The following is a 12,459-nucleotide window of genomic DNA, read 5'->3' as shown; positions in this document are numbered from 1 at the left end:
AAATCTGTTCATCTTTCTGTATATCACTATCCAGGAGCTGCAGCACCCTCTTTGCTGCATGTCCACTCACATGTCTCTCTGCCTCAGACTGTTCCAGTCTGCTGTCTGGCACTAACTGACAGGAACTGACTAATTTTCCCTCCAGACCAGAATATATATATATATATATATAAATATATATATACAGTGGGGCAAAAAAGTATTTAGTCAGTCAGCAATAGTGCAAGTTCCACCACTTAAAAAGATGAGAGGCGTCTGTAATTTACATCATAGGTAGACCTCAACTATGGGAGACAAACTGAGAAAAAAAAATCCAGAAAATCACATTGTCTGTTTTTTTAACATTTTATTTGCATATTATGGTGGAAAATAAGTATTTGGTCAGAAACAAAATTTCATCTCAATACTTTGTAATATATCCTTTGTTGGCAATGACAGAGGTCAAACGTTTTCTGTAAGTCTTCACAAGGTTGCCACAAACTGTTGTTGGTATGTTGGCCCATTCCTCCATGCAGATCTCCTCTAGAGCAGTGATGTTTTTGGCTTTTTGCTTGGCAACACGGACTTTCAACTCCCTCCAAAGGTTTTCTATAGGGTTGAGATCTGGAGACTGGCTAGGCCACTCCAGGACCTTGAAATGCTTCTTACAAAGCCACTCCTTCGTTGCCCTGGCGGTGTGCTTTGGATCATTGTCATGTTGAAAGACCCAGCCACGTTTCATCTTCAATGCCCTTGCTGATGGAAGGAGGTTTGCACTCAAAATCTCACGATACATGGCCCCATTCATTCTTTCATGTACCCGGATCAGTCGTCCTGGCCCCTTTGCAGAGAAACAGCCCCAAAGCATGATGTTTCCACCACCATGCTTTACAGTAGGTATGGTGTTTGATGGATGCAACTCAGTATTCTTTTTCCTCCAAACACGACAAGTTGTGTTTCTACCAAACAGTTCCAGTTTGGTTTCATCAGACCATAGGACATTCTCCCAAAACTCCTCTGGATCATCCAAATGCTCTCTAGCAAACTTCAGACGGGCCCGGACATGTACTGGCTTAAGCAGTGGGACACGTTTGGCACTGCAGGATCTGAGTCCATGGTGGCGTAGTGTGTTACTTATGGTAGGCCTTGTTACATTGGTCCCAGCTCTCTGCAGTTTATTCACTAGGTCCCCCCGCGTGGTTCTGGGATTTTTGCTCACCGTTCTTGTGATCATTCTGACCCCACGGGTGGGATTTTGCGTGGAGCCCCAGATCGAGGGAGATTATCAGTGGTCTTGTATGTCTTCCATTTTCTAATTATTGCTCCCACTGTTGATTTCTTCACTCCAAGCTGGTTGGCTATTGCAGATTCAGTCTTCCCAGCCTGGTGCAGGGCTACAATTTTGTTTCTGGTGTCCTTTGACAGCTCTTTGGTCTTCACCATAGTGGAGTTTGGAGTCAGACTGTTTGAGGGTGTGCACAGGTGTCTTTTTATACTGATAACAAGTTTAAACAGGTGCCATTACTACAGGTAATGAGTGGAGGAAAGAGGAGACTCTTAAAGAAGAAGTTACAGGTCTGTGAGAGCCAGAAATCTTGATTGTTTGTTTCTGACCAAATACTTATTTTCCACCATAATATGCAAATAAAATGTTAAAAAAACAGACAATGTGATTTTCTGAATTTTTTTTTCTCAGTTTGTCTCCCATAGTTGAGGTCTACCTATGATGTAAATTACAGACGCCTCTCATCTTTTTAAGTGGTGGAACTTGCACTATTGCTGACTGACTAAATACTTTTTTGCCCCACTGTATATGTATATATATATATATATATATATATATATATATATATATAGTGAAAAAATTGGAACAGCATCAAATTACTACCTTACAAGGCATGCAGAGCTCTCCCGACCAGCAATCCAATGGTCAAAAAGTAATAAACTCAAAAAAAAAGGAAAAGCAGCACAAAATAATTGAAAAAAAGTGGACTTTAATGCCTGAACGGCGTGGCAACGTTTCGGATGTGTTCAGGCATTAAAGTCCACTTTTTTTCAATTATTTTGTGCTGCTTTTCCTTTTTTTTGAGTATACAGTGGGGCAAAAAAGTATTTAGTCAGTCAGCAATAGTGCAAGTTCCACCACTTAAAAAGATGAGAGGCGTCTGTAATTTACATCATAGGTAGACCTCAACTATGGGAGACAAACTGAGAAAAAAGAATCCAGAAAATCACATTGTCTGTTTTTTTATCATTTTTTTTGCATATTATGGTGGAAAATAAGTATTTGGTCAGAAACAAACAATCAAGATTTCTGGCCCTCACAGACCTGTAACTTCTTCTTTAAGAGTCTCCTCTTTCCTCCACTCATTACCTGTAGTAATGGCACCTGTTTAAACTTGTTATCAGTATAAAAAGACACCTGTGCACACCCTCAAACAGTCTGACTCCAAACTCCACTATGGTGAAGACCAAAGAGCTGTCAAAGGACACCAGAAACAAAATTGTAGCTCTGCACCAGGCTGGGAAGACTGAATCTGCAATAGCCAACCAGCTTGGAGTGAAGAAATCAACAGTGGGAGCAATAATTAGAAAATGGAAGACATACAAGACCACTGATAATCTCCCTCGATCTGGGGCTCCACGCAAAATCCCACCCCGTGGGGTCAGAATGATCACAAGAACGATGAGCAAAAATCCCAGAACCACGCGGGAGGACCTAGTGAATGAACTGCAGAGAGCTGGGACCAATGTAACAAGGCCTACCATAAGTAACACACTACGCCACCATGGACTCAGATCCTGCAGTGCCAGACGTGTCCCACTGCTTAAGCCAGTACATGTCCGGGCCCGTCTGAAGTTTGCTAGAGAGCATTTGGATGATCCAGAGGAGTTTTGGGAGAATGTCCTATGGTCTGATGAAACCAAACTGGAACTGTTTGGTAGAAACACAACTTGTCGTGTTTGGAGGAAAAAGAATACTGAGTTGCATCCATCAATCACCATACCTACTGTAAAGCATGGTGGTGGAAACATCATGCTTTGGGGCTGTTTCTCTGCAAAGGGGCCAGGACGACTGATCCGGGTACATGAAAGAATGAATGGGGCCATGTATCGTGAGATTTTGAGTGCAAACCTCCTTCCATCAGCAAGGGCATTGAAGATGAAACGTGGCTGGGTCTTTCAACATGACAATGATCCAAAGCACACCGCCAGGGCAACGAAGGAGTGGCTTCGTAAGAAGCATTTCAAGGTCCTGGAGTGGCCTAGCCAGTCTCCAGATCTCAACCCTATAGAAAACCTTTGGAGGGAGTTGAAAGTCCGTGTTGCCAAGCGAAAAGCCAAAAACACCACTGCTCTAGAGGAGATCTGCATGGAGGAATGGGCCAACATACCAACAACAGTGTGTGGCAACCTTGTGAACACTTACAGAAAACGTTTGACCTCTGTCATTGCCAACAAAGGATATATTACAAAGTATGGAGATGAAATTTTGTTTCTGACCAAATACTTATTTTCCACCATAATATGCAAATAAAATGTTAAAAAAACAGACAATGTGATTTTCTGGATTTTTTTTTCTCAGTTTGTCTCCCATAGTTGAGGTCTACCTATGATGTAAATTACAGACGCCTCTCATCTTTTTAAGTGGTGGAACTTGCACTATTGCTGACTGACTAAATACTTTTTTGCCCCACTGTATATATATATATATATATATATATATATAAAGGAGAGCCACCCACAAGCTGTATCAGAGCTCCCCCTTTAGGCCTGGAGTGTAAACATGTTGTATGCTTGTATTTACCTGATGATAGGGATGTCCATTTTTGGAATCTCTTCCCAAACCTTGACTTCCTTCAGATCAAAGGGGAGATGGGGCGTTAAAGTCTCTGGGAATGACAAAACCCTGCTCTGTCTTCCCATTCTTCCAGGATCATTGCCTCAATATGATGGTTTACCCGAAACATTATTTCTTTGTGTCCTTTGCCCTCCAAACATTTCATCTTGAATCATGTGAGGCACCTGAGCCTCCTTGACCTTCATGGCAGCTTTTACAGCCCTCTTCAGATCATCCGTATTTTCAGATGTGAAAAAAATACTTTTTTCTCTCGTCCAAAGGCATCTGGGGAATATTTTCTCCTCCTCTGAGGATTCCTCCATCTTCCATCTGGCTCTATGGTGACGGGCGGTACTCTGAGTTGGCTGCAGTGGTACAAATTTCATAATGGTGCTCTGGACCTCTTCCCTAACCACAGCCCACATATTCGTTAGGAAGGAAGCTTGCTCGTCCTTCAGAAACATTGCAATACACTCTGCACATAGCTGCTTTTTATACAATTCTGCGAGTTTCGCATTGCATGTTGGACATTTTCTCAGTCTTTTCTGGGAAGAGGATCCTGATCCTAAGGGAGTCCGTCTGTCCTATTTAAAATATGGGAAATTTGTGCTTTTTTAACTAAAGTGGTGCACACCATGAAATGGATAAAAAAGGTCTCTATTGGTTTTACTTACACTGGCGAAACACTGCTCGGCTGGTGTTTCTTAGCTTGAAGGATTAACATCCATGGTTCAGACTGTGCACACAACACCACTCTGTTAGTACCCTTTTATAGGGTCTTATCTTGTCCAGGTGGGCCTTCATATTATCCCCATAGCCTTTCCTTGCATTTCTGGTTGGAATGTACGCTGCACTGCCCCAATCGGAAGTGCTTCTCTAAACTGGAAGTGCGCTCCATGCTGGAATGCACGAGTGTCATTGGAAGGCGTGCCCAGACGGAAATGCGTTCCACGCTGGAACACATGCCAGTATGCACAACCGGAAGTCCATCAGCCAGCAGCAGCATGAAGCCGAATGCCCTCCATAGAGGGAAATGGCAAAGTCAGGAGCTCCGTCTTGTTCCACCAACAGGCTGAGGTAACCTCCACCTAGTGAGGTATTAGTCTCGGAACCTCTTGACAGCGGGAAAGGAAGAGATCCAGTCCCCTCCAATCCCACTTAACTCCTCAGGTAAGTTATTTGCACTGCTGCGCTCCTTCTGCTGTGCTCTGTCCTGCTAGGGACAGGAAAAACACTGAGGATGAGGTGGAAGGGGGGCTTTTAACCTCTTGTGTTTTTCCTTTCCCTAGAGGATGAGTAGGACTACCTCCTGTCATGCTGTCATGAGGGACATCCTGGGGAAAATATAGATATACCTACCTTAGGAATCACGGGCTATGTTTACTTTCCTTGAGTATGCTGCTCTCTGTTGTGCTAAACATCAGGTATTGCAAGTTGCCTGGGATGGATCAATAACATAAGACCCTATTTAAGGCCTATTAAGACACACATCTGTGTCTTGGGATTGTTACTCTCGACTTGTCTGTTTGGGGTGCACTTTACTAGTGATAAGCTAACCTTTCAAGGTTTGGTACGGCTCGATTCGTTGAATGTTTAGAGAAATGCCATTAGGTTCAATGGGAGGCTAAATCAAATGTACACTGAACACCTTAAGGTGTGACAAAATGCTTCCTAAACTGCTATAATTAGGGGCAGACATGAGGAAAAGTGGCATCAATTGATCCATAGTAAAACTTTGCAAATGATCTAGCAGCAGTCAGCCATGGGCCATGCATGAGATATCATGGTCTGGCCCAGCATTTACTGCTTGAAATTGAAGTTTCATTGAGGACCTGGTGGTTAAGGAAGCGTTGTAAACCTTCTTTGCTGGGAGATTTGATAGCTCGTGCAACACCTCCAATTGTTTTGTTATTCAATCCATGCTCACATGGCACAAACATTAGTTTCATACAGTAATATAGGTAGAATTAGGTAAGGAAAATAACACAGCTACTTCACTAAAAGTAAATGCAGGACTGCCTGTCTGGAAGCCCTACTTACACACGCAACCCACCAGATGAAGACCCAACTTGGAGTCTCCACATTTCAAAAATTAATTGCCATCAGTAAGGTGGCATCAGTTTCCACAGTAGTAGTAGAAATAGTATAATAGGCCTCTGACACACCTACCTTCTACCCATGAAGGAGACTCATTGATTCAGCTTTGTTTATTATCAAAAAAAAACACCTCATCACGAACATCCTGCTGCCAATGCTGGTGCTGGGCAGTATGATTAGTCTGGCACCTAATTTGAAACCTGTCTGCCTAGGGTGTCCCTGATGGATGAGTAAACCATGTATTCAAATATTAAAATGTGACCTTTTAAAAAAAAAATGGTCACTTGCCTTTACAAATTAGGATGGGACAAGAAAAGCAAGGTAAATTCACATTCTAAAAGCATGCACGTGCAACAGGCAGCAGTAATCAGGTGCCATGTGTATGGGTCATAATAATTTTTTTTTTTTTACAAGCACACTTTGAGATGGACAGTTGTGTTTACATTTCCAGGTTATGGAGATTTCTCTTTTGGATGATAAAAGAAATGTGGCTTTGAAGTGCAGGATACACACTTTGTGACATACAAGCAATGGATTCAAGATTTTGTTTCAGTAGAAAAACTTGTGTGGTGTGCTTTAATACTGCCCTCTGTGTTGTGCTGTTGCTGCAGTATATTGCAGATCTGTCTGCCTGGGGTGTCCATAACGGATAATTAAAATATGTATTCAAATATTAACCCCTCCATGGCCTTTGACGTATAGGTATGTCATAGATCATGTCCTTGCATTTAATGCAGGCTCTGGCTCTGAGCACACATCTTTATTGGCACATGACCTCTGATTTTATCAGCCTATAAGCAGTCACAGGTGGAATCATGATCCACCCGCAGTTGTTAAAATGTTAAATGCCGCTGTCAATCTCTGACAGTGGCATTTAACTAGCGCAAACATGATGAGCGTCATAAGACCCACCCATTAGCACCCCTGTCACTTAATCGCAGGGCTCAGATGGGTTATCATGACAGCTGGGGGTCTGCAGGAGCTCCCCATGCTTGTCATTGCAGAACTTCTATCATAGCCTGTTTTCTCTAGCACAGTCAATCAGATGACTACAGTTTCATGTATAGTAAGAGGAATATTGAAGCAAGTAAAAAGTAGAAAGATGTTTTCAAAATATTTAAAAACTTTTAAAAATATAGAAGTTCAAATCGCCCCTTTTGGTCCATTCAAAATACATTTATTCTAACCCTTTCGACCAGGTCAATTTTTACAATTCTGACCACTGTCACTTTATGTGGTTATATCTCTGGAACGCTTTAACGTATCCCACTGATTCTGAGAATGTTTTTTGTGACATTGTACTTCATGATCGTGGTAACATTTTTTGATACGACGCGTTTATTTCTGAAAATATCGGAAATTTGGCAAAACTTTCACAATTTTCAAGCTTTTAATTTTTATGCCCTTGAACCAGAGCGTTAGATCACACAAAATAGTTCATAGACATTCCCCATATCTGCTTTACATCAGTACAATTTTTGACGCATAATGTTTTTTTTATTAGAAGGGTTCAAAGTTGATCAGTAATTTCTAATTTTTCCATAAAATCTACAAAACCCATGGTGTTCAGTCAATATGGCTGATGCTGCAGTTCAGGTCCTCTGGGGCAGATTGTGATGCAGCAGTGTTGGTACAGCGCTCTATGGGTAGAGCTAGGCCCCAGGCAGATATAGGTGTTTATTGCGATGATGGTGGTTGTGGTAGTTGTAGTGCAGGGCAAGTGGCGCAGGAATAATTCAGAGGACACAGCTGGGTGCAGTTTCCACTTTTACTCAGTTCTTCAGTCCACAAACACCAGCCTAGTGCTGTGTAATTCAGGTCAGAGGTCCAGCAATTTCCCAGGTACATTGGGATGCACCTTTCCAGGACTCCTTTCGTATGCCTTTCTCTGGCTGTCTCATTGCACTGGTTTTCCACTTCTTCTGCCCAGCGCCTTGCCCACAGTATCCCAGCCAGCAGACACAAACCTGGTTGGGCGACGTTCTCAGAGTCCCCTGGATTCTATACTGCAGCCTTTTTGGTGAAGTATGGATGGAAATGCAAAAGTCACAGCCTCCGGTCCTTAGCTGAACTTGAAGTATTCCACTAAGTTTGGGCCGGTCCCCTATCTGCGACCTGGTCCCTCCATGTCTGGATGCAGGCCCCATGGGTGGCTTCTGCACTACCCATGCCCTTAGGAACCCTTCTGTTCTTCTGGGAGCTTCTTTCTTACTCTCTCACACTTCTCTGTTCTGTCTGTCAGGAGCTGCAGACCCGCACGTCTGCTCAGCTCCACTTCACCTCTCAGACTTCTCTCTGCAATCTCTCTCTCTAGCCCCCTCTGACTGTGAGAGGAAGGGGGGATGCAGTAAGATGTGCTGAGAAAGAGCTCTCAATCTGTCCAGCTTTCCTAATTAGCTCCTCCCCTACTCTACCTACATGGCCGATGCTGCAATATCATCGGCCATGGCTGGAAACACTAATGTGCCCCCACCCCAACCCACCGATCGCCCCCCCAGCCCTCCGATCTGTCCGGTACACTGCTCCGGCTCCCCTCCGTCCTGTGCTCCGCTCCCCCCGTGCTCTTGTCCGCTCCCCCCGTGCTCCAATCACCCCCCTGTGCTCCAATCACCCCCCCTGCACTCCGATCCACCCCCCATGCTCCGTTCCACCCCCACGTGCTCCGTTCAACCCCCCCGTGCTCCGTTCCACCCCCCCATGCTCCGTTCCACCCCCCCGCGCTCCGATCCACCCCCCATGCTCCGATCCCCCCCCCCCCGTGCTTCCCCCACCCCGTCATACTTACCCATCCTGCCGGGGTCCGTCCGTCTTCTCCCTGGGCGCCGCCATCTTCCAAAATGGCGGGCGCATGCGCAGTGCGCCCGTCGAATCTGCCGGCTGGCAGATTCGTTCCAAAGTGCATTTTGATCACTGAGATATAATCTATCACAGTGATCAAAATAAAAAAAATAATAAATGACCCCCCCCTTTGTCACCCCCATAGGTAGGGACAATAAAAAAATAAAGATTTTTTTTCCCACTAATGTTAGAATAGGGTTAGGGGTAGGGTTAGGGTTAGGGCTAGGGTTAGGGCTAGGGTTAGGGTTAGGGTTAGGGGTAGGGTTAGGGCTAGGGTTAGGGTTAGGGTTTCGGTATGTGCACACATATTCTGGTCCTCTGCGGATTTTTCCGCTGCGGATTTATGGCGGATTTACCGCGTTTTTTCTGCGCATTTCACTGCGGTTTTACAACTGCGATTTTCTATTGGAGCAGTTGTAAAACTGCTGCGGAATCCGCAGAAAGAAGTGACATGCTGCGGAATGTAAACCGCTGCGTTTACGTGCAGTTTTTCTGCAGCATGTGTACAGCGATTTTTGTTTCCCATAGGTTTACATTGAACTGTAAACTCATGGGAAACTGCTGCGGATCCGCAGCGTTTTCCGCAGCGTGTGCACATACCTTTAGAATTAGGCTATGTGCACACGGTGCGGATTTGGCTGTGGATCCGCAGCGGATTGGCCGCTGCGGATCCGCATCAGTGTTCCATCAGGTTTACAGTACCATGTAAACCTATGGAAAACCAAATCCACTGTGCCCATGGTGCGGAAAATACCGCGTGGAAATGCTGTGTTGTATTTTCCGCAGCATGTCAATTCTTTGTGCGGATTCCGCAGCGTTTTACACCTGTTCCTCAATAGGAATCCGCAGGTGAAATCCGCACAAAAAACACTGGAAATCCGCGGAAAATCCGCAGGTAAAACGCTTTTACCCGTGGATTTTTCAAAAATGATGCTGAAAAATCTCACACGAATCCGCAACGTGGGCACATAGCCTTAGGGTTAGGGTTGGAATTAGGGTTGTGGCTACAGTTGGGATTAGGGTCAGGGGTGTGTTGGGGTTAGTGTTGGAGGTAGAATTGAGGGGTTTCCACTGTTTAGGCACATCAGGGGTCTCCAAACGCAACATGGCGTCACCATTGATTCCAGCCAATCTTGTATTCAAAAAGTCAAATGGTGCTCCCTCAATTCCGAGCCCCGACGTGTGCCCAAACAGTGGTTTACCCCCACATATGGGGTATCAGCGTACTCAGGACAAACTGGACAACAACATTTGGGGTCCAATTTCTCCTATTACCCTTGGCAAAATAGGAAATTCCAGGCTAAAAAATCATTTTTGAGGAAAGAAAAATTATTTTTCATTTTCATGGCTCAGCGTTATAAACTTCTGTGAAGCACCTGGGGGTTTAAAGTGCTCAATATGCATCTAGATAAGTTCCTTGGGGGGTCTAGTTTCCAAAATGGGGTCACTTGTGGGGGAGCTCCAATGTTTAGGCACACAGGGGCTCTCCAAACGCGACATGGTATCGGCTAACAATTGGAGCTAATTTTCCATTCAAAAAGTCAAATGGCGCGCCTTCCCTTCCGAGCCCTGCCGTGTGCCCAAACAGTGGTTTACCCCCACCTATGAGGTATCGGCGTACTCGGGAGAAATTGCCCAACAAATTTTATGATCCATTTTATCCTATTACCCATGTGAAAATGAAAAAATTGAGGCGAAAAGAATTTTTTTGTGAAAAAAAAGTACTTTTTCATTTTTACAGATCAATTTCTGAAGCACCTGAGGGTTTAATGTGCTCACTAGGCATCTAGATAAGTTCCTTGGGGGGGTCTAGTTTCAAAAATGGGGTCACTTGTGGGGGAGCGCCAAAGTTTAGGCACACAGGGGCTCTCCAAACGCGACATGGTGTCCGCTAACGATGGAGATAATTTTTCATTCAAAAAGTCAAATGGCGCTCCTTCCCTTCCGAGCTTTACCATGTGCCCAAACAGTGGTTTGTGACCACATATGAGGTATCGGTGTACTCAGGAGAAATTGCCCAACAAATTTTAGGATCCATTTTATCCTGTTGCCCATGTGAAAATGAAAAAATTGAGGCTAAAATAATTTTTTTGTGAAAAAAAAGTACTTTTTCATTTTTACGGAACAATTTGTGAAGCACCTCGTGGTTCAAAGTGCTCACTATGCATCTAGTTAAGTTCCTTGGGGCGTCTAGTTTCCAAAATGGGGTCACTTGTGGGGGAGCTCCAATTTTTAGGCACGCGGGGGCTCTCCAAATGTGACATGGTGTCCGCTAAAGAGTAGAGCCAATTTTTCATTCAAAAAGTCAAATGGTCCTTGGTCCTTCCCTTCCAAGCCCTGCCGTGCGCCCAAACAGTGGTTTACCCCCCCCCATTTGAGGTATCAGCGTACTCAGGACAAATTGGACAACAACTTTCGTGGTTTAATTTCTCCTTTTACCATTGGGAAAATAAAAAAATTGTTGCTAAAAGATAATTTTTGTGACTAAAAAGTTAAATGTTCATTTTTTCCTTCCATGTTGCTTCTGCTGCTGTGAAGTACCTGAAGGGTTAATAAACTTCTTCAATGTGGTTTTGAGTACCTTGAGGGGTGCATTTTTTAGAATGGTGTCACTTTTGGGTATTTTCAGCCATATAGACCCCTCAAACTGACTTCAAATGTGAGGTGGTCCCTAAAAAAAATGGTTTTGTAAATTTCGTTGTAAAAATGAGAAATCGCTGGTCAAATTTTAACCCTTATAACTTCCTAGCAAAAAAAAAATTTGTTTCCAAAATTGTGCTGATGTAAAGTATACATGTGGGAAATGTTATTTATTAACTATTTTGTGTCACATAACTCTCTGGTTTAACAGAATAAAAATTCAAAATGGGAAAATTGCGAAATTTTCAAAATTTTTGCCAAATTTCCGTTTTTATCACAAATAAACGCAGAATTTATTGACCTAAATTTACCACTAACATGAAGCCCAATATGTCACGAAAAAACAATCTCAGAACCGCTAGGATCTGTTGAAGCGTTCCTGAGTTATTACCTCATAAAGGGACACTGGTCAGAATTGCAAAAAACGGCAAGGTCTTTAAGGTCAAAATAGGCTGGGTCATGAAGGGGTTAAGTACGAAATATACCCTTTAATTATATCTCTATTTGAAAAATAATTGAGGCTTTAGAATGTAAATATTGCACAGTAATGGAGATCTAGCCTGCAAAACCAGTAGGTTCCTCTTAACAGCTGACTCCCATGTCATTGACAGTAAATATGAGTTATTTGTTACCTAAGCAGTCTGGCATCAAAAACTGTTTCCACATCCTGGAGAACTGAAGGTAGATATTTCAGAGCAGCGACCTTAAAATACAAAAAATCAACACAATGATTTTAGTAAAAGTGTATAATCCTGTCCATGGAGGCAATTAGGAAAGAAAAGTCAATAACACAGGTATGTGACTAAAAAGCTGTTTATTTTCATATGATTTCCATGTATTTTGAGGTTTTGATAACGAAAAAAAATTGAAAAAATCCTAAATGTCAGGACTTGCAACAAACCTATAGGTTCTTCTGCAAACTCTGGTGTGAATCATGGGCAGGCAGCTTATTTTCCTTCCCCATTAACATCAATAGGAACTTCGTGATTGGCTGTTGGCAATCAGGTGGTTAGTGACATAATGAAAGGTCCTTATAGTTTCAAGAACCTTGCATTGGAATTTCA

The 12,459-nt window shown here is 43.4% G+C and overlaps 1 protein-coding gene across 1 annotated transcript in view; it reads right to left on the bottom strand.

The window, feature by feature from the left end:
• The window catches only part of DOCK2 (dedicator of cytokinesis 2), a 1,209,209-nt gene that overhangs the window by 672,009 nt on the left and 524,741 nt on the right, over positions 1-12,459 (bottom strand). The window contains exon 24 of the mRNA XM_069763868.1: positions 12,028-12,098. Within this exon, the coding sequence (XP_069619969.1) occupies positions 12,028-12,098 (71 nt within the window). The remainder of the gene's footprint in view (positions 1-12,027; positions 12,099-12,459) is intronic.

Source organism: Ranitomeya imitator, chromosome 4 (assembly GCF_032444005.1).
Source record: "Ranitomeya imitator isolate aRanImi1 chromosome 4, aRanImi1.pri, whole genome shotgun sequence".
Taxonomy (NCBI): domain Eukaryota; kingdom Metazoa; phylum Chordata; class Amphibia; order Anura; family Dendrobatidae; genus Ranitomeya; species Ranitomeya imitator.
Note: the sequence above shows the minus strand (reverse complement) of the source record. Positions and strands in the feature narration are given on the sequence as shown.